The sequence below is a fragment of the Strigops habroptila genome, chromosome 6, assembly GCF_004027225.2.
Source record: "Strigops habroptila isolate Jane chromosome 6, bStrHab1.2.pri, whole genome shotgun sequence".
Classification (NCBI taxonomy): Eukaryota; Metazoa; Chordata; class Aves; order Psittaciformes; family Psittacidae; genus Strigops; species Strigops habroptila.
Genome location: NC_044282.2, coordinates 72,074,231 through 72,101,546, shown reverse-complemented (window position 1 = coordinate 72,101,546; position 27,316 = coordinate 72,074,231). Strand labels below are relative to the sequence as shown.

General features: G+C 43.4%; 3 protein-coding genes across 3 annotated transcripts in view; 1 reads left to right on the top strand and 2 right to left on the bottom strand.

Moving 5' to 3' along the window:
- Positions 1 to 749: 749 nt before the first annotated feature.
- Positions 750 to 5,903, bottom strand: LOC115609697. The gene is made up of 2 exons (XM_030490266.1): positions 4,901 to 5,903; positions 750 to 4,303 (listed from the first exon to the last, which is right to left on the bottom strand). The coding sequence occupies exons 1-2, from the start codon at positions 5,711 to 5,713 to the stop codon at positions 821 to 823; spliced, it is 4,296 nt and encodes a 1,431-aa protein (XP_030346126.1). The 5' UTR covers positions 5,714 to 5,903; the 3' UTR covers positions 750 to 820.
- Positions 5,904 to 7,167: 1,264 nt separating this feature from the next.
- LOC115609700 (activator of 90 kDa heat shock protein ATPase homolog 2-like) lies at positions 7,168 to 17,343 on the top strand. The gene is made up of 9 exons (XM_030490274.2): positions 7,168 to 7,430; positions 7,519 to 7,709; positions 11,986 to 12,071; positions 12,683 to 12,797; positions 13,387 to 13,475; positions 13,967 to 14,083; positions 14,717 to 14,818; positions 15,954 to 16,005; positions 16,251 to 17,343. The coding sequence occupies exons 1-9, from the start codon at positions 7,351 to 7,353 to the stop codon at positions 16,424 to 16,426; spliced, it is 1,008 nt and encodes a 335-aa protein (XP_030346134.1). The 5' UTR covers positions 7,168 to 7,350; the 3' UTR covers positions 16,427 to 17,343.
- Positions 16,205 to 27,316, bottom strand: part of USP34 (ubiquitin specific peptidase 34) — a 133,059-nt gene continuing 121,947 nt past the window's right edge. Inside the window, 7 exon segments of the mRNA XM_030490276.1 lie at positions 16,205 to 18,445; positions 20,556 to 22,948; positions 23,322 to 23,481; positions 23,891 to 24,037; positions 24,125 to 24,265; positions 24,889 to 24,968; positions 26,573 to 26,696. Of these exon segments, the coding sequence (XP_030346136.1) occupies positions 22,338 to 22,948; positions 23,322 to 23,481; positions 23,891 to 24,037; positions 24,125 to 24,265; positions 24,889 to 24,968; positions 26,573 to 26,696 (1,263 nt within the window). The 3' untranslated portion in view covers positions 16,205 to 18,445; positions 20,556 to 22,337.

Below are 27,316 nucleotides of genomic sequence, written 5' to 3'. Positions count from 1 at the left end.
TCTGTCAATTTTGTCAATTTAAGTATATTTTTACCAGTCCTGGGGAAGTTCGACCATTGCTGCTTTTGCGTCCCATTGTTTTGGTTCTTTTCTCCACAGTTTGTTGCTCTTCTGCCTCGCCCGTCGACTCGGTTGCTTTGAGCCACGGGGTGTACCATCTTCTTGGCAGCAAGGGAATTCTTCAGGAGAACAGCTGTTTCGGGCTTTCTGCCTGTTTATATAGGCTTCCCACTTTGCAGCTTTAACTAATGGGGCAAAGCAAGAGTACTTCTTGCTTTGTCAGTACTTCTCTTCTGCACTTTATAACCAAAATTTCAGCTACAAAGGGGACTGGTTCGTTGGAGTGGTAGCAATAATATTGAGGGTTTATTCCTTTGGCAAAAAATTTCCCACCACTCATGGGATTCCCGAATAATTTCTTGTTTAGACTCTAATTGTTTTAATTTCCACTCAGTGAGAGTTCTTTGGATTTTCCAACACTGTGTGCAAACTCCTATTGGAGGGTATCCACATTCACAATGTGTCCACCATTTATCCTGGCATACCTTACACCTAAAACAAGCAAATGGATAACAATTGCAGTTCAAATCATTACACCTAATTCGTATATCTAGAGTGCATATATTATTTACATCAACATATCTTCTATATTTAATATTGTGAGGTTGCATAAGTTTAGCAATTTCCTTCAACACACTTTGTACGCTTCCATATATAATAGAAAAAAAGAGAAATAATTATAGCAAATATAAACAGCAATACACACTTTATACCGAAAGGTAATGCGGCAAAATAATCAAATAAAGTCTTTATCATTACGTTATCTTTTCAGGGTTATCTTGGTGTCACCTGGAGTACTGATTACTTTCCAGTGGGGTCTCGTCACTGGGCCTTTAATGCGACTGGCATGAGTCCATCCACGCTCAGCAGTTCGGACAGCTGTTTCTGTTGTAAGCAAAACAAGATAAGGTCCCTCCCAATTGGGTTTTAGGGTTTCTTCCTTCCACACTTTAATCAATATCCAATCCCCAGGTTTAACATTGTGAATTTTTAAGTCCAACGGGGGTCGTTGTACAATCAGTCCATGTTCCCAAAGCTTGTTACGATGTTCTGCTAATTGTGAAACATATTCATTAATCATACGGTCTCGAATTAAAACATTTGTTTGTGGACTTTCAATTCTATAAGACATTCCATACACCATTTCAAACGCTGATATTCCTACATCTGCTCGGGGTCTGGTTCTGAGAATTAATAGTGCCATGGGTAGGCACGTAATCCATGATAATTTGGTTTCTATCATTAATTTAGTCAAAATAGTTTTGATTTCTCCATTTATCCTTTCAACTTTTCCCGAACTTTGTGGATGCCATGGTGTATGGTATTCCCACTTAATCCCCAAGCTTTCAGCTAGATCTTTAACAATTTTTGACACAAAGTGTGTTCCTCTGTCCGAGTCGATTACTTCAGGTACTCCATATCGAGGTATAATGTGTTCAAGTAACACTTTAGTAACCTGGTTAGCAGTTGCCTTGGAGGTAGGAAAAGCCTCAACATAATGTGTTAAATGATCCACCATTACTAATAAATATTTGTAACGCCCTACCCTGGGTAGTTCAGTAAAATCCACTTGTATGTGTGAGAAAGGTCTGTATGCTGGGGAACGTCCTCCAAGAGGTTTTTGTCTCATGTTGCTTCGATTAACCTTTTGACAGGTCTCGCAGGCTGCCGTGACTGTCTTTGCTATGTTATATACGCCTATACAGGCAAACTGTTGATTGAAATGATCAACTAACGCCTGGGTTCCCCAGTGTGTTTTACTGTGTATTTTTGAAAATATCTCGAGTGCTATGCCTTTCGGCAAGACTTCTCTCCCATCTGGCAATATGTACTTACCATCTTGTTCCTTAGCTCCCATTTGTTCTAGTTTTTCCTTTTCTGCAGACTCAAAACTCAAATTTTTGCTAACAGGTACTTGTTGCATAGTCAAAATCATACTATAATTGCCTGCCACTCGTTTTGCTTCTGTATCAGCTGCATTATTTCCCCTAACTTGATAACTTGTACCTCGCTGGTGTCCCTTTATATGTACAACTGCTATTTTATTCGGCATTTTCAATGCCCCCAGAACTCGCCGAATTAATTCCGGGTGTATCAGTTCTTTTCCCTGTGAGTTAACAAATCCTCTTTCCTCCCATATTTTTCCAAAAGTGTGTACTACTCCGAACGCATAGCGTGAGTCTGTATATATAGTTCCATCCTTTCCCTTCAGTGACACTAATGCTTTCCACAATGCATACAGCTCACAGGCTTGAGCCGACCAGCTGGCACTCAGGGGGCCTGATTCTATTGTCTTAAATTCTCCTTTTTCCAACTTAACGATGGCATATCCGGACAATCGTTTACCTTCCACTATTCGTGATGACCCATCTATAAATAATACTTCTCCACATTGTAGTTCTTCTTCTTCTAAGTCTGGCCTAATGCGTGTCTGCTGTTCAATTGTTTGAAAACAATTGTGCAATAGTTCATTACCTTCTCCTGGGTACAAAAATTCAGCGGGGTTAACTGCTCCAATAGTTTTCAAAGATAGTTTAGGGGATTCTATAAGTATTCCCTCATACTTTAATAATCGGCTATCTGTAAGCCATTTTTCTGCTTTTTGTTGTAACACTCCCCTGATGTTATGAGGCGCATATAAGGCAACTTCTCCATTAAAGGTAATGCGATTCGTTTCCTCAAGTAATAAGGCAGCAGCAACAATGATTTGTAAACAACTCGGCCAACCCCTGCTCACAGGGTCCAACAGCTTTGATAGGTATGCCACCGGTTTCTTTTGTCCGGCCCATTCCTGAGTTAATACTCCGAATGCCGTTCCTTCATGTATGTTAACAAATAAATGGAATGGCCGCTTTAAATCTGGTAGGCTTAAAACCGGTGCTTGACTTAGCTCCCTTTTGAGACTGACAAACTGCTCTTGATCCTGAGGGGTCCACTTGGGTATTTTGTCTTTAGACAGTTGTTCATATAAAAATTTAACTTTAAAGCTGTAGTTCTCTATCCATTGCCTACAATACCCAAACAGCCCTAATGCCTGCCGAATTTGCCTCTTAGTGACAGGCATAGGTAATTCCAGAATTCCTTTAATGCGCTCTGGATCTAATATCTTCTTGCCGTTAAACAAATAATGCCCCAAATATTTCACTTTTTCCTCCACAAATTGTAACTTTTCTTGTGATACCCGTAGTCCCTTTTGTGCAAGAAAGTTTAGGAGTTGAATGCTTTCTTTTCTTACATCCTCCTTATTATTCCCTGCTATGAGCAGATCATCTACATACTGTAACAGCACGTTTCCCGTTTGTACCTGGTATTCTTTTAAGAGCTCTTCCAGGGCCTGTCCAAACAGATTAGGGGACTCAGTGAACCCTTGGGGAAGCACAGTCCATCTCAATTGCTGTCTACGGCCTGTCTCTATGTCTTCCCATTCAAAAGCAAAATAATCACGGCATTCTTCTGCCAGTGGACAGGCCCAAAAGGCATCCTTTAAATCAGCCACACTATACCAGGAGTTATGGGGTCCTAGCTTGCTTAGCAGTGTGTATGGATTTGCTACTACAGGGAACCGGGTGATAGTTCTTTTGTTTATTTCCCTTAAATCATGTACGAGTCGATATTTCCCATTTGGTTTCTTTACAGGCAGAATGGGGGTGTTAAAGGGTGACATACAAGGCTCTAAGATTCCTTGTGCTAATAATCGATCAATTTCTGGTTTTAATCCCCTCCGTCCTTCTAGGGATATGGGATATTGCCTTACCCTCACAGGTATGTGGGGTTCGGAAAGTCGGATTTTAATCGGTGGGATTTTCAGTCTACTAATTGTGTCCGGAGAGTACCAGACATCGGGGTTAATTTGTTTTTGATCATCCACGGTCAAAGGATAAGCAGACACTGTTAGCTCTTGATTTTTCACTTTAATTCCTAATTGCAATTCAACAATTAAATCTCGTCCTAACAGATTAAATTCTGCTTCAGGGACGAGCAAGAGTTCACCCATTCCAAATTTATTTTCAGTTTCGAATACCACATTTTTGATTTTGCTTACTTTAAAGGGTTCTCCTTTTGCCCCAATTACTTGTACTTTTTCAGGGGAAACTTTACATCCCTCAGGTATTTGCTTAATAGTTGATTTCTCAGCCCCAGTGTCTACTAAAAAGGTGAACTCTTGTTTATGGGGACCTATTTTTAATTTTATCAAGGGCTCATGATGACTCCGGTCCCCTAAGATATAGAGCCCCTGACTCTCCTATTCCGTTTTCAATATTTCCTCATCCCTGATCCTTTCTCTGCAATTCTTCTTTATATGTCCCTTCTTTCCACAGTAAAAACAACATCTCTGCTCCTTCTTTACTATTACGTTCCCTTGTTTCGTTCCAGCAGATCTGTGTTCACCAGTTCGTCCTTTGCGATCCTCTCTGACCGCTGCTACCATCATTTTTACTTGTCGCTTGCTGCTCTCTTCTTCCCGCCTTACGTAGACTTTCTGAGCTTCCCTCAATAATTCATCCAACCCTCTATTCTGCCAGTCTTCTAACTTTTCAATCTTCTTTCTGATATCTTCCCATGATTTTGCCACAAACTGAGTTTTGAGGAGCGCTTGCCCTAAAGGGTCGTCTGGATTTACCCCAGAGTACAGCTGAAGGGCTTTCCTCAGTCGTTCCAGCCATTCAGTAGGGCTTTCATCTTTCTTTTGCATTTCATTAAATGCTTTATTGATATTCTGGCCACGGGGTACTGCTTCTCTAATTCCCTGAATTACTATAGTTCTCAGGTCCTGCATATGAGTTCTATGCACCGGATCCTGATTATCCCAATTAGGTCTTTGAAGTGGCCATTTAATATCTGCTTGGGGTCCCTGGGCATGTTGAGCATCCCACAGTCTCATTCCTGCTCGTCTAATCATATCTCTTTCCTCGGTAGTAAATAATTGACCAAGGATAGATTGCATCTCATCCCAAGTATAAAGGTTTGGTCCCAAAAATTGATTTAATCTTTCTGCCACTCCCAGTGGGTCCTCAATTAAGTTTCCCATCTCGGTTCTTTTAAAATCTCGTAGGTCAGCCGAGTTTAGGGGTACGGAAATATATCCGATCACAGGTTGAGGTCCCCCCATGGGTATTTCCCTTAGGGGGTACATCTGAGCTGCCCCTTTTTGACTTCTAGTTACGCGTCTAGGAAGAGGGGGAGACCCTTGTTCCGACTCTGGTGGGGGAGTGGGCGCTCTGGGGACTTCTGCGGGAGCAGGAGGAGGAATGTAAGGAGGGGGGGTTAGAAGGGTTTCATCTAACTCTTCCTTCTTTTTCTTTTGTTTAGTTTTTATTTCATTCAGCGGGTAGAGTCTAGCTCCCGGTCTTTCTAGCCACAGTTCCGCATATTGACTCTCCTCCGGTTTAAGAGGTTTTTTATTATTAACCCAGAGGTTTAATTGCTGTCTTACCCAATCTTCTTCTGACCCATAGACTGGCCAAAAGACATTTTTAGAAATCTTCTTCCCTCCCCATATCTTAGTACAATATTCTATCATTTTTTGCTTATCTTTCCCTAGGGTTCCAGGGAAATATCTCCAATTGTCTAAGATATATGCCAGAGGGGTATTCTTAGGTACAGTGTGTACCCTCCCCATGGGAGTCGAAGGCTTGCTGCCCTTCGCCCCCATCTTCTGGATTATCCACAGACACACACTCACTCGCTCCCCTTGTTCCTGGCCCAGTCCCTCGCGGGAGGTGGGAAACGCAGTACTAAAGGGTCCACACTCGCTTGGTTCAGTATATCGAACCTCTCGTTCGTTATAATCCAGGAAACCCAATCCCGCCCGAACGGCAAACCCGCGAACAACTTCGCAATATACTTACGCGTCCTGCGTCTTCGTCCGGACTCCCGTGCACAGAATTTTATGGGATTTTACCGGTCTTTTTTTTTTGCTCAATATCCTAGAATTTAGGTTCGTCGGTAAGGTTGGAGTGAGCTGTTGGTCGCGGGGCCGCGAAATGTCGCGGGGCGCCTCCCCGGAGGACCAAAGCCCACCGTTCCTTATCCGAGTCACGGCACCAGAAATTGTCATAAATTGAGACCACAACGGATCATAATCCAATTAAAATGTTATTAATTATAGCAAGTAGAATATGAGCAAAAACAGCGCTGGACGACAGGGGAGTCTGCGCTCCGCCAACTGCCGTTCTGAGCAGTTCAAACAGTCCCTTTTGTGCATCTTTACTTCCGTGTTCATGAAGTAGTGGAGGTACTCTGCGCATGCTTCAGTTGTTGTTAGGGGGTCGTTTTCTGCCTCCTGGTGGTCGTTGAGGCCGAAGTAAGAAGTCTTCCTCCTTTGTCCCATAGTTGACCCCTCATTCATATGTCCTTATATGGGGTTGTTTGTCCTATTTCTGTCGGTTCCTGGAAGTCTGGCGGTTATCTCGCGATTGTGGTTATCTTATCTTAAGCAAGCGGTGTCTGGTAGCTGTTTGCATAAGCGATTTCACATCTTTTGTTGCCTAACCTTTACATTGAGCTTAACATAAATCTTAATAAACAATATCCTAGTCCATAGTTTCTCACACGTGTAAAAGGGCGAGACAATAAAACCGCTTCCCCGTGTGCTGCCGTGTTGTTACTTGAAGTACACCTCGGATGTGGGTTTCGCTGTTCCTCTGCTCGGAACTCCTCCTCAGAGCAAGACTTCCCCATGTAACAAGTGATGGGACAGGAGGAAACGGCCTCAAGCTGCTCCAGGGGAGGGTTAGATGGAGCTGAGGAACAATTCCTTCTCCAGAGGGTGCTCAGGCATTGGAACAGGCTGCCCAGGGCTGTGCTGGAGTCACCGTCCCTGCAAGTGTTCACACACCGTGCAGCCGAGGCCTCAGTGCCATGGGTTAGTGGTGGCCTTGGCAGTGCTGGGAACGGTTGGACTTGATCATCTTAAAGCTCTTTTCCAACCCGGTTAACTCCATGACCGGCTCGCTCCCGCCCTGCGGCGCCGCTCACCCGGCACCGTCTCGCCCGCCCTCCCCGGGGGGGGCGCCGGTTCCCCTCCGGCTCAGAACCCGGCCGTGCCAGGGAGCGGGGCGGGCAGCGACCCCGCGGGTGCCGCCTTCCCCGGCCGCGTCCAGCGGCGCCTCCCTCCCTCCTCCCCGCTGCCTCCTGAGGCGGGCGGGCTGTGGGGCGGGCTGAGGAAGGGCGGCGCGGGCTCGCCTTCCTCTTCCTCCGGCGCACGGAGCGGGGGCGGGGAAGGTTCTGGCACCTTCGGTGCGGGCGGCGGCGGCGGTTGTGCCGCGGGGCCGGGGCTGAGGCGGCGCCATGGCCAAGTGGGGCCAGGGGGACCCGCGGTGGATCGTGGAGGAACGCGCGGACGCCACCAACGTCAACAACTGGCACTGGTGAGAGGCGGCCCCTGAGGGGGAGAAAGGGGAATCGGGGGGGGGACGGGACACATGGATCCGCGGTTAACTGGCTTCCCCGGGCCAGGACGGAGCGGGACGCGACCAGCTGGTCGAAGAGCAAGCTGAAGGAGGTGCTGGTGGGGCTGGTGGTGGAGGGCGAGGCCGGGCGCTGCGAGATCAGCGACCTGAAGCACGTGGAAGGCGAAGCGTCCTGCAACAGCCGCAAAGGGAAACTCATCTTCTTCTACGAGTGGAACCTGCGCCTCAGCTGGAGAGGTACGGGGCGGGCTGTGAGGGGGGACACCGCCGCTGCCGGGGGTGGGAGCGCAGGGGCTGGGGGCCCGCTGTGTGCCCTCACCTCTGCATTGACGGGGGTTGTCCTGGAGGTTGTCCTGGTCTTTGTATACCTGGTTCTGTTGATGTGTTCGGAGAGGTGGCTTTGGGAAGTGACCTGGGTTGGAAAGGCAGGAGTGTTGTAGTGAACTGAATCAGAGTCATAAGGAGTTGCATTGGCCTGAATTCTCTGCTTATATTTAATAATCTGGAAAGCTTAGCTTCTTTTTTTTCCTCACCTTCGCCCCATTTTTTTGTACCACACATGTTTCTGAGTGTTCTTTTAACAGCACGTCAGCACAGTATTCATAGAGTCACAGAATAGGTTGGAAGGGACCTTAAAGCTCATCCAGTTCCAGCCCCCTGCCACGGGCAGGGGCACCTTCCACTAGAGCAGGTTGCTCCAAGCCCCGTCGTCTTGCTTTGCAGGAAGTAAATACTTCTGTTGTGGTGAGATATGTATTGATTACAACAGTGGGCTTGAATCTCTCTGCAAATTACAGCTGTGCTTATAGCAGGAAGCAGGAGAACCAAAGAAGTGTAGAAGTGCAGATGTTTCCAAAAATTTGGTATACTTTACATTGGGGATAATGAATTGCATTGGGAAAAAAAGATTCAGTGGGAATAAGGAAGCTGGAAATCTTGATTATTTGGGATAATAGGGGCTGTGCTGCATCTGCTTGCAACCCCAACTCTTGGAGGTTCATCCTCTGCTGTGCTTGTCCCATGGCATCTCTTTATCTGCAGACTGACCTGATAATGTGTCTTTTAGTAGTATCAAAGAATTACTTCCATTTATTAGATGGCTAAAACTTGATGGCAAGTTGTGGACCATCTCTTATGTCGGAGTAGGAAGCAGGAGGAGCTGATAAAAAGCGCCTGCACAGTAAATTGTGCCTGGATATTGTAGTGCCAAATGACAGGCTGTTCCTCCCCAAAATATTGCACTTGCTTGTCAGGCCTCAGTTGTTACTGTAGGAGGTGGGAATACCAAGGGCCATGCTTAATATCCTGCTCTTCATTCCTGTGTCCCAGAACAGGACTGTACTCTTTGGATCAGTGTTTGAGGTGATGCTATTGCAGCGGGTGTCTGTGTTTTGCACTTCTCTCTTTCACGGTGCCCTCTCCAGTGCAGTTCTTAAAGACTTTTTCCTGTTTCCTTACAGTTTTCCTGGCTGGAACTTTAATGTTTCTTTGGATGCTGAGACCAGTGCTCTTCCTTGAACAGATTTGGAATTGAGGTCGTCTTCCACAGTAGTAGAGGACTTAAGGAAGTTCACATTGAGAGTTATGTTTTAAATGTTACAAGTGTGTTATAATCTAAGAACATGCTTAGAGTTGTGAGCTAAACACTAACAGAGAAGGCGGCAAACGTTATACTCTGTCCTGCGGTTTGTATCAGTGCAGTTTAAATACGTGAAATCAGCTTTTTGTTGTCTAGTTTGTTTGGGTTTTTTAAGATTAAGTTTTAAACACTGATTAGTTTGTTGGTTTTATTTCAGTGAACGAAGCCTAGAAGTAGGCAGAAGCAGTATTTTGTTTGTACTTCTATACAAATCCTTTCTACAGTCTTTTTCCTCTGATAGGTCTTTCTGCTTTTCAGTGTTTTAGCTATAGAGAGCTCTATTTTGATGAGGTACTTCGCTGTGTTGTGGTGAGTGGATAATGTCTTTGAGAGCTCAGTTTAAAGGAGTTTGCTACTACGCATTGAAACCCTAAAAGAGCAGGGGCTGATGATTTTCTTTCTTAATCCGATAGTGTTTTCTGAGAGCTCTGAATTAGAAATGAGAGTTCAAACTGAACCGCTGAAAACACTAATTGCTGTAATTAGTTCTTGCTACAAGTCTTGTAGCGTAGCTGGGAGTTCAAGCTATGATTAAAATGTGGGTACATAAGGATCTGCAGGCAGTTTGGAGAGTCTAATGTTGGAAAAACATTTCCTGCAGCAATTCTGAGTACAGAGCAACAAGAAAGTGAGGAACTAGGGGTAATTAATGGCACTAAAGTTGCACAAAATGGCTTTTCTGCAGTTTGTTTGAAGATGTAATGAGGATTTTTATGGCTTATTCTACACTGTGGTGGAAGCTTTGTGAAAACGCGTGTGTCCTTTTAAAAGTTAGCTGCTGCAACAGTGCTTTATAGGTAGGGCTTTCTGACACTTGTGCTTTCACTATTAACTTTCCGAAGCACTAATTGTTAGGAAACAAAAAAGTAATGTATTCTTAGGTCTGTTATTGGAGTCCCAGGGGCTTCCAAGCCAACAATCTGATGATTTCTTTAATAAAGGTACTAGTTTTGCCTGTGTTACAGTTATACTAAAAATGCAAAGCTGCGCTCACGTTCTGCCTACGAAATGTTGATCAGCAGCTCTGTTAGCTGACAGGACTTTGCTGTCCAGCACAGTACCGTCTGCATTCACCCCTTGGACAGGCAGTCTTTTGAAGGGGAAAAAACCCCATCTATTTACTGGTTTAATGAATTTAAAGCTGTTGCCTGGCCTGCGTTATTTGGGATTCTTTATTGTAAGAGTTGTGGAAATTGTTATTGAAATCAGCTGAGTGGGTAGAAGTCAGGTTTGTGCTTTGTGCCTAAAAATCTGCTTCCTGTGTACTTGCACTTCCTTCTTGGGGAGAGTAGCTTGAAATAAGAGTTGCTTTGCTATCTGCAAAGATAACGTTGTGTGGTTTTGCCTGTGCTAATCCTGGAGCTGGGAGAAAGCAGTAAAGAGCAAACTGAGGTGGATGTGTGTGATTTGTGTTGGGCCCAGAGGTGTTTTACTGGTATAATTGAACTAGTTCACATGGCTTCATACTTGCTCTACAAAGTTCTCCTGGGAGACTTGGAGAAGCCCAAGGGAGGTCTAGCTTAGCCTTTCCCTGTGTGGACGTGGTTGTCTGTGTCTGGGTTAGCAGGCTTTGCATATTGCCCTGTGCTTCATTGGGTCCCGACTAGGAAGGGATCTTTGCACCGTGCTCCACTTGCTGTTAGTAACCATCATGTGCTCTTTGTCTTGCCAAGAAACATCTGAGCATTTGTTCATGTACTTGGCCAGTAGCATGGTAGGTTATATCCATGCGTAGGTTACCCCTATGTGGGTCGTTTCAGGCTAGTAATTAAAAATAAGGGAAGGAGAGTGATGTTAAGCAGTAGCTGGATCTAAGTAGCTCCTTTGAGGGTGAGAGAATCCAAACAAGTATTATGTCTCCTTCCTGGTAATTCCCCTTTTGCAGTCATGCTTGACACTGCGTTGTTTGTATGTTAGAGTTCTGCTGATAGACTGCTAAAGCTTGTTGTGTTTTGTGTGTTTTGACAACTAAGCTGATAAAACAGCATGGAGATAACTGGATTTGGGGTAGAACTGCATGTTCTGCTGCTGCTTTCTAAAGAGATCTTGACATGATCTAAATAGTGAACTAATTTAAATAACTAAATGCTTTGCAAGGCCGGGGGAAGAGTCTTCAGTGGAAGGGGGGAAAAAAGCATCAGACCTTAAATTCAGCCTTTTCACTGTAAGGTGTGAGGCAGGGAGGTGCAGTGCAGGGTCGTATCCCATATCCATTCCCAGTCAGTGGTGGTGCGCCTTTGCCCAGAGGGATGCAGGAACAGAGCGTAACTTCTGTTCTGCAGAGTCCCTCTGGTGTGTGCAGTTTGCAGTAAAGCTGTTAGCAGTGTTATGTGCATGTCAAGTTCCCTATTTGTAACAAATATCAATTATATACCTATTACACTACATATGTTTTACAGTAACATGCCTGTATGTTGGGAGCTTTCCAGATACTCAGGAAGCAGATAAGAGCATTCTGGGGAGCTTCTAAATAAAGGGCAGACATGTTTAGGGAAGAGGAAGTTGTTTTTCCCCTACCCCCTTCTAGATACCCATTCCACGCTGGCAGACACAAGTTGTTGTAAGTGTGGAGTACCAGAACAGCAGACAGCTGAAGGTGAGAGCAGTGGCAGAACGAGTGAGACGTACCTGTGTGCATGTAATGATCTTAGTGCATCCATACAGGAATATGCAGTCCTGGGAAGAGTTTACTGTGAAAGTTCACTGCTGAGTTTACCTGTGAGACTTCTGGTTGCTGTTCAGTTCCTTTAAATCACATTCTAGGCAGCTTGCTTCAAGTAACACTTTTGTACAGCTAATTTCCAAGCATAAAAGTCTTGCTATGGGGGAAATAGTTTTTAATAATGCATTTAAGAATTCGTTATGTTAATACAGGTACAGTGAAAGAGTCTGGTGAGAAACATAAGGGATCTGTTGAAATTCCTAACCTGTCAGAAGAAAATGAGGTAGATGATACAGAGGTAGGTGTGAAATACTGATATGGCTGTATAGGTTCAGAATTCTTATATAAAGCATTAACCAACATAGAGGCATCATATTTTGGTTTATCCTGTGATTAAGTGGGATAATTACCCTCGGATAGTTTATTTCATGTTTTTGGTTTTTATACTTGGGATAATGATTTATGTCTGTTCTCAAATTTACCTACTAGGAATGTGCACAACTTACTCTGCTAATTACTGTTTGTGACGATACATTAACCACAAGTTTGAGAAGAACTTTGCTCATTGTAGTATTAAAAAACCCAAACCCTGAGAACTTAAGGAGCTTCCTTGTTGGTTGTGTAGCAGCAGTTGGTACTGTGGCTTCCACAGATTCCTCAGCCTCGCCTGCATAGTGGGCAGCTCTGCTTATACTCGGTGAACTTGACTAAGCTACTGTGGAGATACTACATTTAAAGTCAGAACCCAAGAGAATGTGTTTTTAGCAAAGGTAGGATAAACTGGGAAGATAACGAAGTTGAAGCTGTCCTCTGAATGTAGTAAACAGCCAAAATACTTTCTTTTGTTGCCAGAACCCGGAATGCTCATGTTTAGACGCCTCTTAGATCTTGTAATTTTTCTGTTTCTAGATAAATGTTAGCAAAAAGAAAGGGGAAGGTGATGTCCTGAAGGATCTTATGAGAACTGAAGGAACCACAAAAGTCAGAGAGGCCTTGAGAGATTATCTGAAAGCACTTAAAACAGGTAAACTAAACCCTTGTGTTAGGTGTGGTTTCATACAGTCTTCTTTCTTGAACAGATCAGTGATATATCGACAGGTCCTTGGGTTTGTATTGGTTTTACTTTTAATTGTCACCAGCCGAGATGAAATAAGTCAACCTACCAGTCAAAATCTCTATTGCTGTCAAACGTGGCAGCGTCCAGAAGGTTCTGCAGTGACCCAGGCTGGATTGTGTTACACACTCTGCCCACAGCCATCACTGTCAGCCCTGCAGCACGACTGCTTGGCTGGCAAAGCAGTGCCTGGCCCTCCGCTTGTTGGTTCTTTGCCAAACCGGTCAGAACTTTGTGGAGATGGCGCAGTCCTTAATGGGCAGATGTAATTTGGGGTCAGGTAACTTTGAAAAGCCTGTGTTTTTAGAGGACATCACTGTTAGGCTCTGTTACTAGTATAAAGCATGTAGGTGAGGTGAGGAAGCTGGATTGGAGTTGTACATCTCATTCTGTGCTCCCATTCTCCACAGTTTTGACCAGCAGTCTTAGTTAAGTATCTAAACGCCAGGGTGGTTTTACAGCTCATTTTCATGCTGAAAAGTGCTTTTCTTTATTCCAGAGTTTACCTTGGGAATGATTCTGCCAACAAAAGCTGCTGTTGGTCAGGAGCTGGCCGCTGAGCGAAAACTAAGTGCGCACCCCATGCAAGTATGTTGGCTTTATGAGTTTACCATAAGTGTAGCCCTGCCAGATTTTGCTGTGGTCACAACTGTGTATTCCTGTGATCACCTGTAGAAGTGAAAGCCACTGGGGTGCAACTACCTCCTCACTGCTGTGATCAGGGCCTGCAATACAGAAATGACCCATCGCAGCTCCCGGGCACAGAAGGAGGATCACAGCATTCATGTACCCCTCAGGGCTTTGTTCTGTGATGGCTTCAGCAAGGTGAGGCTGGAATCCACCTGTACAAATCACTTCCCCCCAGGCTGGTGTTAGCTTCAGGTGTCTTGGAGCAGATCATACACTTTTTTACTTAATTTAGTGAATCCTAATTAATAATACTATGAAATAAATATGGAAGTACGTTGTATAATGAATGTATATTCACAACACAGTATGTTTAAGAATGCACAGGTAACACCATTCCAGACTTGTGTTTGATCCTGCATGCATTGACACGAGTGGTTTTTGCTTTGCAGGATTCTGTTTCACCACAGGATATGGTTGGTGTAAAAATCCCAACAGTGAAGATACTTATGAGAGAAATCTTCAACTCTCCAGCAGATGAACTTTACAGCATCTTCACAACTAAGGAGGTAAGGGATACTTTCAGTGGGCAGTATAATGTCATGTGGATGCTGTTACAGCTGAATAGTTGTGTCATGAGCCTGAAGTGCTCAGTGATGGTGCTGATGTGATCCACAGCTTGCAGGTTAATTAGATTAACTACTGGATGAGATGATGCTGTTGCTTACAGGGTGTGAAATAGAAAATTACTAATAATTCAAAAGAGCCTGGGTTGGTATCAGAGAACTTCAAATTACAATCCCAGTGCCTCCAGTGGGAAACAGTAATGGCTCTCAGCAGCAATTCTGCACCTTCCTGGAGCTGCTGCTCGGTCTCACTCATTTCCAAACCTAGCAACAGGCAGTCATGCCTATATATAAGTCTCTGTGTGCTTTGTCCCTGCCCCTTGCAGGTGGCCACAGCCTGTACTGGTCTTTGTATTTACCAGTACATTGTTGTCACCTCACTGGACCCTGCTACCACCGTGGAGCTCAGTGGAGTGCTGTATAAAATGAACAGTCCAGTTAGTTGCTTAAACACTCTTGTATATATTACAGTTTAGTTAATTTCTTCAGCAAACCTCTCTCGTCTCATACTATGTGCATTATGTATCAGTGTAGAATTGTAGTGAGGTGACTTGTGCTGTGTTCTGGTTTTGGTAGCTGGTACAGAAGTTTTCTAAGCGTCCTGCTGTGATTGAAGCCGAGAAAGGAGGCAAACTTCAGATGTTTGATGGCTCTGTCAGCGGTGAATACACAGAACTGGTAAAAAGCTCCTGCTTTGCACTTTCAAAATGGGGATGTAGCGTAAGGAAGTTTCTGACAGTTCAGCATCTGTAATGCATGTTCAGTTCCTCTTTCTCAAAGCCAGAAAATTGCTATTATGTTGTGTGGTTTTTCTTCCCTATCAAAAGAGCAGGTGCTCAGCGCACCTAATGTCCTGCTCTGGGGGAGAAAACTCTCAGCACCATCCTGTTTTACTGGGGGGGGGGGTGGGGTGAGAAAGCAGGTTTAAGGTTTATCTCCCACCTCCCATATCAGTTCTCCTCGTAACTGGAAAAAGGATCTTTGTTCCATTCGGGGCAGATGTTACGCTTTCCCTGACTGAATGCTTTTGGAAATAGAAGGGAAAAATTGACAATTTGAGCTCGGCTCTATTTGTGAAACCTCTGAAATCCATTTTCACTGTTGCTGAGCTTAGACTTGGTACCTTACGTCCATCCAGATGGCAGGCACTGAGTATCACTGACAGCTGGACTTGGAAAATTGGATTCTTGGTTCAACCTAATAGTATCTGTTTCTGACTCCAGAAAGGGCTTGGTCTGGAAACACACCTGAGATTGGCCCATGAGGGAAGCTGAGGGAAGCCAGTTACAGTCATCAACCTTTGCAATTAGATGAGGAACTATTTAGGTGAAACAGTCAAGATACAAACTTAATGGCTTAGTGAAAACAGTGAGCTGGTTTGGGCCAGACTTCAGCTGTAAGAATGCTTATGCCGATGTGCTGCCTCCCTTTGCACAGGAGCTGGTGGCAGGCTGTAAATCATTTTCATGCAGTGCTGCCTAACCTGTATATGAGCATGCTCTGTCATGCTTATAGATTTGAGAGGTGAAACCGTGACTTTACCCAGTGCCCATTTCAAAGTCTGCAAGAAAACCAATGTTTTATGTTTAATAACTAATCAGCCTGACCTTACCCCATCTGGAAAACAAAAGAGTGGAAGGCAGCAAGCTGAGACCTTGATGAAGAGTTTATTTAAAAACCAAACCCCAATCTCTATAGTATCTATTACATAAAACACTGCTCCTCTCACTTCTCAGGGGAGAGTTAGCATTGAGTAGTCATAATGTGACTGGTCTCCAACGCTAGTGAGGAGAACCTTCTGCTCTTCTTACAGGTGCCAAGCCAAAGAATTGTCCTGAAGTGGAGGTGTAGAAGCTGGCCCGATGGTGAGTGTTTCTGAGGACCTCTTACAGCAGCTACACATTGCAGGGAGAAGGAGCAAACACGACCGGAGCCAGCCTTGCTGCCTGGGAGCTTAGTCTGTGTTCTTTGGAGGCAGCCTCATGGCCATAGCGGTTGTGGTCTGTGAAAAGAAGCTTTGCTCACAGGCAGAAGCAGATAGGAAATTAGCAACAACAGACTTAATCCTTTAAAAACCACTTTATTGAAATGTCTTATTTTCTTCCCCCAGAACATTATGCAGTGGTAGCCTTGAATTTCCAGGATCTGGCTACTCAAACAGAACTGCAGTTAGAGTGCAAAGGAGTTCCCATCTCTAGTGAAGACAGCACAAGACAATGTTGGAAGCAGCAGTATTTTGAAGAAATACATATTTTACTCCAGCAATCCAAAGACAACATGGAATGATAAGAGCACTGTAGTTTTGTTAGGGCATTACTTTTTATACTTTGTTAACATTTCGTTTTTTAAAAGAAGTAATTTATTTGTGGGAAGAACAAAGACCCACTTCTCTGATACTGTACATAATTTAAGCATTATTTATGGATTTTTAGTGAATGAGGAGGCACGTAATGCAGACTGTCTGTAAACAGCTTTACTGGGGGAAACCAATCTCTCTTCTGCTTGCTTGCAACTAAATCTAAAGTAGTAACAATTCAGCTGCAGTGAAGCACCATGGGAGGTAGGTAAGTGACATGAATCAGTAGGAAACATTTGCTGTTCTTTACTATTCAGTGTATCCAGTGGCAAACTTAAATCCCTCGAGGACACTGGGTCCCCATCAGAGGTGAACTAGAAGGGATTATAAAACTGCTGGGAGGGATTTCATTTACAGCATCTTGAAATACTTCTTAAAATGGCTTTAACTGCAAACTGAATTTGTTTCTAATTCTGTAGAAAATATTAGGGAAAGGTCATTACCAACGCCATGTTGTGGTGGGTACAACAGGTACCACTGGTAAGTCTGCATGCACTTACTTGACCTCAGCGTGAAATTTCCTTTGGAAGAAACCAACAATAATAATGCTTTCCTTTTGCAATCCTGTGACCCTTCCCCTCCAGTCATTTATGGGCCTCTGCAATGCTGTAGCTCAGATTAAAGTGAGCAACTCTTTGTTGGAGAAATGGGACAGGAGCGTAGCTGGGCTACTGGAAGTAAAGAATTGTTACTCTTACGTTGAGGTTAGCAAGGATAACTTAATTCTCAAATGCTTTATAAAAAGTCTATGAATTAAGTATGCAATTTGAAACAAATTGACCAAAAAAAAGGGGCAAACTGCCTTTGGAAAATGTGATTGACTCAATAAAATGTTATTTTACATGCAGTTTGTTTTCTCCATTAACTGATACTGCCAAACTAAATGAGTCTGCGTAGAAGTTTAAGTCAAGTCCTACATACTTCATTTTTACAGGACACCAGCATATGGCAACCACCCATAACCTCACATCACCCAGGAGGTAGAGATGTGCTGCTCTTTTCCACGGGCAAAGTTTTCCCTGGAAGGTTTGCAGTCAGTTATCATCCCCTGTGCACTTCAGTGAGGTTTGCTGTAGTAACACAAATGAACACCCCATAGTCACAAAGTAGATGCACGAATTGGTTACTAAGTGTTGTGTTGCTGGTGTTGCAGGTGTCCAGATAGAGGGTAGAAAACAGCCTCTTGAGAAGGGGCATGTTTTGGCATCTTTCTGCACGCTCAGAATTTAGTAACCTTTTGTAATAAACATTCAAGGACAAGGAGCCTAACATCTGGAATACAAAAGTGATTTAGAGTGTTGGTTGATGGAAGGAACCTTTAAATAAAAATAGAAAATCTAGGTTTAAGACAGATCAGGCTGAACAGCTTTTTGTGTAATGACCCATTTTGTGACAATTCAGTATCTGAGAGTGGGCTGTTACATGTAACTACAGGTATCCTACACTTCTCTGGGAAATATTCCTTGCCAGCTCTCCTGCCTAGGAAAGCCCTTCCACCTTTGGGTCACAAGTGCCCACACCTCGTATGTTTTGCTAGTCTCAATTCTCTTGTGTCCTTCCTCAGTATTCAGCTGCACCAACTGCTGACCATGGGTGTTAAAGAAGTGACTTACTTGTGCATCCAGTGTCGCTCCACTCACTTCAGGGGTGGGACTGCCAAAGCCCCCAGAGAACTGCGGCAGTGGCTGCTGGGAGGGTCAAGGATGGGCAGGGAACTGGACATGTCTTCTTCAGTGTTCTTGTTCCCTGCTGTAGGACTGATAACATGTACAAGCTTCTTATGTTAAACCCATGAAGTACCTACCCTTCCATCCTGCTGGTAGGGCTGTCCTTGCAGCCAAAAAAAGGGATGTGATTTCTTTTTCCTTCAGCAGCATTCCTGCGTTCTTCCCATCCTCACAGTATGTAGCTGACACTAGTGTTGTATTGCCAACCTGGAAGTTCAATTTCTGCACACAGTTACTTTGGAATTGAGAAAAACCAGAGAGAAGTTCATTTTACCCACAGCAGGCAGCCCTCAGGAGGGTTCCCAGCACTATCAGCTGTAGCATAAAGGGGGCAATCACCATCTTACAGCAGCAAAACAATTCATTCTTGAGTGCTAAAATTTTTCATAGACTCTCCAAGAGTTTAATAAACCCAAAAAGTGTTAAACTTGTTATCCCCAGCCCTTGAGCTGGAGGGAGCAGAGTTAGGAATCACACATCATTTAGTAACAGTATGATGATAATGATAGTATCATACATGATGAAATTACAGTATCATAAATGTAGCTTGTTTTCTAAGTCAGTCCCCATGACGACTTCCCTGTCCTGAAGAATATTTTCCTCAGTATAACTGAAGAGAAATGGCAGGAGTGGAGACAGATGTATGGAGATTGTGGAAAATACGTTCACATTCACTGGAATTCATGCTTTAGAGAGACTAATGAGCACAAAGGGCATGCCAGGGAGAGTAAACAGTATGAAATAATAAGCAACAGAGCCAAAAGAGGGAGTTTTGCTTGTGATGTAGTGCTTTTATAATGAGGTAAGATTAATCATAGAATCACAGAATCATAGAATGGTTTGGGTTGGAAAGGACCTTAAGATCATCCAGTTCCAACCCCCTGCCATGGGCAGGGACACCTCACACTAGACCATGTCACCCAAGGCTCTGTCCAACCTGGCCTTGAACACTGCCAGGGATGGAGCATCCACAACCTCCCTGGGCAACCCATTCCAGTGCCTCAGCACCCTCACTGTAAAGAACTTCTTCCTTATATCTGATCTAAAAGATTCTGGAGAACCACCTGGTCTCTGAGAAAGCCAAAAGGAAAAACAACTGTGAAGGACATGATTTGTAAGGCAATAGCCAAAAATAAGAGCAGAGGATGGTGTTGGCAGTGTGAGTGCAGGAGCAGGGGCTGGCTGCTGGGGACTGTGCACAGGGACAGGAGAAAGTATTTTAAAAGCTTAATTGTGAAGGGGTTGAAAGGAAGGGGGGAATTCCAGGAGGAAATCCACAACAATTACATGAGAGGTGGGATGAGCTATGGAACAGAGTAAAAGCTTTGAGAGACTGAGGATGTCAGTTAAAGATGGGGTTTTCAAAGACAGGGATACAAAAGCATTCTGGAATGCAAAGAAATACAAGCCAGAAAATGATTTAAAGAAGGGGAACACTGTGGAAAAAATCATGACTTACACAGCATGGAACGTGAGGGACCCAAAGGAAGATAAAGCAACTGGTGCACACAAGAGTAGGGAAGAGGAGACAAGAATAGTGGGAAAAATTCCCAGTAAAATCTGCAGGAATACTCCAGGGGGGAAGTTGGAAGGTAATGTGAGGGAAGAGCAGTAAGAACAGTTACACTGCTGTAATCCTGGCACCATTTTTAAAGCAAAATAATAGAAAAGGTGGTATTAAATTTACTCAGTTTGGATTTACAGGATAATCTTATAATTAAAGCTGTCACTTTTGCTCAAGGTTTTTGAAGAGGCTGCAAAGGGAACTGCTGGCCTCATAGTGTCTTACTGCATAAAGGTGCTTTGGCTAGAGAGCCACCAAATCCCAACGCCCTACATCACCGAAACATCACGCAGAATTGTAACTTCAAGAGTCCTTGTCTGGACTTGTCCTGGCATTCTATATGGCCAGTTATGTATTTGTGAGAAAATAATTGACAGTAATATATAAAACAACTACTAATAGCATTGGCAAATCACATATATAGGTCTGTAAAGGCAAATACCCTAAAAATGACTAAAACCTAGTCAGTGACCAGCTGAACATCAAAGTGCTGATGTTCATCTGGGAGCACAGGAGAGCAAGAAGGGCGTATTGTTAATGAAATAATCATTAAATACTGTTCATACTTGGTACACTTCACAAAGGGAGGGTCGAAATAATGAGAAAGAAACATCCCAAAAGACAGACTTTCTTGCTTTAGTGATGGAATTACGGTGTGATGTCATCCTGTATGAGAAGCTAAAGCCAACAAAGTGCAATATCAAACAACGTGCCAAAAACCAGATGCACATTGTTAATAAGAGCAATTAATTAACAGAGTCTACTCACCAAAGGGTTAGAATGGCTGCTCCATCTCTTGAAGGTGTATCTTGAAGGTATCTTCCTACACGCACCTTAATCCAACCGCGAATTAGGAGGTTTGGTAGAAGACTTGACAGATGAACTCTGAAACTTGTTACGGAGAAGCTTTGAGCAGAATGATTTCTCTGAAGTTACCATCTATGAAGAGGTTGATCAGAAACAGTAATAAAATTACTCCTAAAGGGAGTGAAACCATAATTACTTGTCTCAATAACAAGAAGACCAACTTAACTACTCACCAGCATCAATACAGTGTGTAACTGCAGGAGTAAAAGTGCTAATCAAGGGGAATATCAAGTGTAAACTTTAAAGACAAATTATTACTTGCAGAAGGTTAAAAATATGGAGAGTAGATTCAAGGAGAGTAAGAGGAGTCACAAAAGCATCACATAATAGAATCGTGGAGAGGCAAATGATGCTCAACTACATTAAATGGTAGAATGAAGGAATTTGGAAGAAAAAAGGCCCAGATAGATGTATTATGAAGACAATAGAGAAACAAATGAGCTAAGCAACTGGAAAATGAAGCTGAAAATGGAGTTTAATCAGATATTAAAACCAGTATCATTGACAGTCTGAAAAGTCACATAGGAAATAATGGATATTGCTCGGAAATCACAGGAGGAAGTGGGACAGGGAGAGATGATAAAGTCATTCCAGCATTTGAGGGGTGCAGAAGCCATCAAGAAAGCAACAGCCAGAGGGAGCAGGCCCCTGGGCAGCAGGTAGAGGGGAAAAGGAAGCAAGTCTATGGATGGTGCAGGAATAAAACATGGCTAACACAGGTCAGAGTTAGGGAAATGAAAAGTTCCACTGGCTTCTGCACCTCTTCATGTTCCAACATAGGGGGGAGAAAGCAAACAACCACCAGTCCCTCTCAACTGTGTGACTGAACATCCATGCAAAGTAAACCAGAAGAGGACCAAGATTTACATCGATTATATACAACTGATCATCATTCCTCTCTGCAGCCGTTTCAGTTCTCAAGTTGTCTTTGCTGGGAAATCCAAAGACTGAAGCCACATATTATAAACAAATGAAAAGTCATCACAATCAGTTTAATGAAGTGCACAGAATAGCAATTGATCATGTCAATAAAAATAAAACAATTAATTTTACATCAAGTGTGCTTTATTTCCTCCACAGGTATTCTGTTAAATAAAGCACCATATATATACTGCCAGGCCACAGCTAAAGAGGATTCTTTACAGAATCAAATTTCTTGTGGTTGTTTAGTATACAAGTAAACTTAATTTTTGATAATAAGAACCACAGCGATCTGAGGCAATCTGCCTCTATTATAAGGTACAAAACTGGCACAGAGGACACCATATTATACACAGTAAAAATGCCATAAGTTTAAATTACATCATCCAGGGCCAGGAGGCCCTGTTCTCCCAGACAGCCAATATTAAATGAAAGCCACTACAGTGAACTCTTAATTACATAAAACATACCCATTATCTGATTGCCCTTTAAGAAAGTGTACGGTAGATGCAAAAGAAAAAAGAAAATCAAATGAAAAAAGAAAAACCAACCCAAATCTTGAGTTCTGCCTGACCAAGAAGGAAGCATATAAATCTATCTTGCCATTCAAGCAGAGAGCACTGGACAAACTGAAGCACAAAAACAGAAATAAGCAAAACTTATACAAACAGCATTTTTTGGGGCGGGGGGGGGGAAAGGGGGAAGGAAGGAAGGAGAGAAAAATAAAAGAAAGACTTAAAAGCAGACATGCTCCATCTAATGTCAAGAAGCAGCTTGGTTTCCTTTTCCAGATATCCTTGTGACCACGTGAATCGTAGACTCAATGGTCCTACACAGGATGTCTAAAATGTCATGCTGCGGCATGTGACTAAAGAGTCCTCTGGAATGGCCACAACTGATTGATAAACTAGTTTCGGGGTCCTGGGATGGTAAGGCTTGACCATCACAGCCTCTCAGATCTGCGAGGTCGGATAAAACCGCTGAAATCGATGTGGAGGGAAACTCCGCGTCCTCCTCGGCTCCAATGGGATCCTTGGAAGTTTGCAGGTCTTTAAACTCTTTGCATTCTTCAAATTTACCGTTTCCTGCCTGCTCGTCCGCGTGCTGCGGCCGCGTCGCTAACATCATGTCTTCTGAAAATGAAGATGGAACTTCCATTCTGTACTCTTTGACAGAACTGTTCTCGGGGGAAGGAGGATCTTGCTCAGTGCCCGGGTCGATGATGGAAGAGTCCCGTGTCTCGTTATCCGAAGTGCTCGTTGGGGTCAAGGCCTCCCGGGGTTCAGTTTTTATGTCACTGATACAGCTATCTACAGTGTGCTCCTCGTCGCTGCTCACCCGCCGCCTCTTCACAGGAGTAGCTCCTTCATCATCTGCAAGGAACAGGGAAACTCGCTTAGGGAAATGCATGTTGGATGGGCCTTGGGTGACATGGTCTAGTGTGAGTGTCCCTGCCCGTGGCAGGGGGTTGGAACTGGATGATCTTAAGGTCCTTTCCAACACAAACCATTCTATGATTCTATGCTTTTCGTGCCATACATACACCCAAGTGATAGGCCTCTCACATTTTTAGGCATGTAATTGGGTAGAGTTTTAGCTCCATAATAAAATACTACTTGTTGTGTAGCACTGGGGATTGGAGCCAAGAAATGGCCCAACCTACTATGGTGAGAAAACAATGTGCACATTAATCTTGTAGAAGTTTGTAAAACCTTAGTCTGAGTGACACCATAAGAGAAGGCAAACCTTTAGTTTTTCTTTCTTTGGCTTCTTGCTCTTGTAGTGAGTTCCTCTGTTGTTGACAAGCTCTACATTTGCTCAAAAGCTCTTGTAAGGTTGGAATCAGGGCTGAATTGAGCTGTTTGGGAGTGTGCACCGAAAGCAGCAAGGCAAGTGCTCGGAGGTCCTAAAAATACAGAAGCAAACTAATTTCAAACTCATGTTTGATTAATCCTACACGCAGAGATCTGTGCAACAAGCAGAGGCTTCATGTTCTGAACATCCAAAAGATCAAGTTCTAAATATACTTACTCTATTGAAATTTCCCACTCACTACTAATGCTAGTAGTACTTAACGTAGATCTGTCCTAAGCAGACAACAGTGCGCTGCTCATTGGAAGATGAAATCTTTTGCTGGATTAGAATGTTTCTACCATTAGTTATCTTGTTGGCAGGGGTGACATTTCCCACCGGACAGGTGAGGGTAGAGCAGAGGTAACAACACCACCTCTTTGATCAGAACTTGGCACGTGGCACTGAGGAGTTTCCAGAGCAAATACGCCGCCTCCTACTTGAAGGGCTTAGAAAAGACTCACCCCGTTTAAAGTAGAGCTTGCTTTGGAAATTTCAACTCTCTGGTTGCTGAAGTCAGATTCTAGGCTTTGATACTGATTAATTAGGTTTGTAATTAGAGTGTTGATTAAGTTGGCACAGTTTGCTTCAGAAAACACCTGCCCCTGGACCTGTGAAAAGAATGTATTTTGTTTAAACCACAAAAAACACCAGAATGCATTTCTTGAAATAGAAATTATTGCTAAAAGCCCACGTACCTTGAGAAGGAAGTGGGTCAGAAAGGTGTACACTATGTTGTTGTTAAGAAAGGTCCTTTCATCCATCAGAATGCATTTTATATACTCTGCAAAAACCGGATCTTCACAGAGGAGCTTCACACAGTTCTTCGACATCGGGGACTGGGGAAGAGAGAGAGAGGAGATGGCAAAGTCATCCCTGGAGGTACAGCGCTGCGGTACTGGACTGTTCTTACCAGTAACTGTATTTCAGGTCTATCAGGTACCAGTACATGGAACAAGTTAATTACTGTCAATTATTATTTCACATTCTCCTTTATGACATTTGTTCCATAGGAATGCCAGTTTATCACAATCAGTACGTATACGAAGGGCCGATGTCTCCTCATCTGTGAGCCAACTTGCAGTGTGCACATGATGATGACCAAGCTTGGAGATCATCCAGTTTTTATTCAATCAGACAAGTGTTTAAGCTACACAAAAAGCTGGGAGCTCACCGAGGCAGGATGCAGCAGCTTCTGTGCACTGCACAGACCACCACATAACCAATGTTACACACTCTGTGAAGGTGCTGCCTCAGTTTTTGCATGGCACGGGTGTTTTTACTTGAGTTATCAGGTTTTATCACGTGACAGACAACATCAGCAGAGGTATTTTCCATTCAGAATACTGCTAATCTGATTGATTAAACAATAGCCACTAGTTACGGGTTAATCTCTGTTTCCCATTCATTGTATTTTGCCTGTGTTTCCATTCCGTTAGCTCTCAAACTCAGTGATTCTTACCTGAGTCTGACAAAGCTCAGTCCAAAGCTTGGGGAATAGCGCAAGGTGAAGTGGCAAACCTTCATATGCAACTAGGACACCTGAAATTTTAGGAGAAAATAAGATAGTCTGTGAGAATTTAGTTGGAGATCCTCACCTCCTGATAGAAGTAGTACCAAGGCACCGTATCATTTCACAAGGCCACATTCTAGGCCTTTTTTACAATCTGAAACACCCAGAGTGTGTCTGAAGTTTTTACAGTACATTTAATAAACAGAAGTATCCCTTCAGTATTCCTGTGAAATGTAAAAAGCTGAAGAGCTGGCTTTAGTTCTGGGTTTGTCATCAGGTTATTTTATTACTGCCTCACAACTGCAATTGGTCAGTACAGAACTTAAAGGTTTTAAATAGCTTTTTTTAAAACCAGCGTTTTTTAATACCATAAAGGTATTTTTAATACCATAAAGGTAATCTTTCTTACTAGCCCAAGCACCACTGTTACCTTTACCATTAACACAACCTATAGTAATTTTATCACTAACACAGCCTATAGTAAGTATTCACGCTACAGTTACAATCAGAAGAGTGTGACAAACAATGGGCAGATGGACTGTTCTGGGGATCAAAAGAACATTGCAACTACCATCTCTCTTTGGAAAAGATTAATTTTGTATAGTTTTATTTGTCTAGGAGTGGTATTTAATCATAGCCAGCCAGCTTCTACAGGCACAGAAAACAAAAGCAGCAGGTATTTTCAGGAGGTGGTTCATTCTGCTAAAGATATTAAAGCACCAGAAGACTGAGTTTCTCTTGGAAATAATCTATGTCTCTCCACAGAGAGATCTGGCTGTACAGCTAAATTCTACACAACTGAAGTGAGATGTTTGCCAGTGTGTGTGTCCCTGCAGTAACTGTATGTGTGGCACTGAGTTCTGTGCCCCTGCACTTACCGTGCTGGGTAACTCGTCTCATCCTGGGTCTGTGGTGGAAGGAATTTAAACCCCCCCACACTGTGCCTCTGGAGCAGCACATGGACGTAATGGGACAACTGGAGGCAGGATGTGGTGCTGCAGAGCCAGCTGAATAGCTGGAGTCATCTGATAAAGCCACAAATGCCTTGTTCGCACCCCCAAAAATGGGTTTACATTGTGACAGGAGGAAACTCAAATACTGGTGGTTCTACGGGCAGAGCTGAAACAAGTATTGGGTACAAACCACATGACTGAATGGTTATAACTGTAATTGAATGTTGTGATGGTTCCCAAAAATATGGGGTAAAATCAACCTAGGTTGGTAAGAACAGAACCAGCATCGTCATGTTCATCCCTAGGCAGGCTGTCAACTAATGCCATTAACTGCATGTGAGTGTTGAGGATTCAGGATCTGATCCAAAGCCATTTAAACTGCCAACCAAAACATAAGGCAGCTTCAGCGAGCCCTGTGTTAATCTCTAAATGTGGAAGGAGACTGAATTCTCACTGGTTGCCTCAGCTCCTTTCTGGACAGTCACGTAGGTAAGACTGTACTACATCATACACACCAAACCACATTATTTGTGGATACAAAATAATGTCCAGAACAATTAATGCAGCAAATTTCCCAAGCTCTGCTTTTTCTTAAGGATTCTGAATATAAAACTCAGTGGAGAAGCGCTCACAGTTATCACAGAACAAAAATCCTTCGGCTGTTTCACCTTCATACTTACTCATTTTAACTAAAGTTTCAGTAAACTTTTCACAGTTGATTGCAACTCGACAGAGTAGGTGGATGAACTGATGATAAGAAAAGAAGTAGTCTAGCAGCATACGATCGTAAACATCATCTTTGCCCTGAAGATTTAAGAGAGCTTCATTTAAACTACATAAGCAACTGGACAGCAACCAGGTTTCCTAAGCATCCAGCTTAATGTCACTGCACTTGTCTGATCGTGTACTAGGGGAAACCCCAATGGGCATTTCGAGGTGTAACCTGTGTCTCTTTGCTTTGGCAAGCACAACAGGGAGACTGGAGGAGGGATGGCAAAGGCGATTCCCCACCAGTGAAAACTTTCAGTGTAGGATTCTGAATGAACAGACCGAGAAGGTGCCAAGCTGTGTGAATCCCACATCTTGGAGATGACAAGGACGCAGTGATTTTAAATCCCATACAGATACCTAAATACATACACACGACTGCTTTTTAAATCATTGCTTGTCAGTTATGATCTGCGGAAGTCAGGATTTTCTTAAGGCCAAGCTTCACAAGCTTTCAAAGCAGCGTTTTCGGGAATGCCTCAAACCAAATGATAAATATATGCCATGGGTTTAGTTTGCCAATATTGGCATGTATTTTGGATGTATACACTTAAAATGGTATCAGATTCTGTAGAGCAGACAGCCAAAAGGAAATCTCAAAAACTCAAGCAAATGAATGCAGCCTCATACCAAATGAATGAAAAATAAGCATGCAC

Bases quoted from the DNA above. Each gene is read 5' to 3' on its own strand.
- LOC115609697 (XM_030490266.1), bottom strand. From the start codon at position 5,713: ATGGGGGCGAAGGGCAGCAAGCCTTCGACTCCCATGGGGAGGGTACAC. The intron at 4,304-4,900 runs GATATTAAATGG...AAAACGGAATAG, and splicing joins ATGCCCAGGGACCCCAAGCA to GAGAGTCAGGGGCTCTATAT.
- LOC115609700 (XM_030490274.2), top strand. From the start codon at position 7,351: ATGGCCAAGTGGGGCCAGGGGGACCCGCGGTGGATCGTGGAGGAACGC. The intron at 13,476-13,966 runs GTATGTTGGCTT...TTTGCTTTGCAG, and splicing joins TAAGTGCGCACCCCATGCAA to GATTCTGTTTCACCACAGGA. The intron at 14,084-14,716 runs GTAAGGGATACT...TGGTTTTGGTAG, and splicing joins GCATCTTCACAACTAAGGAG to CTGGTACAGAAGTTTTCTAA.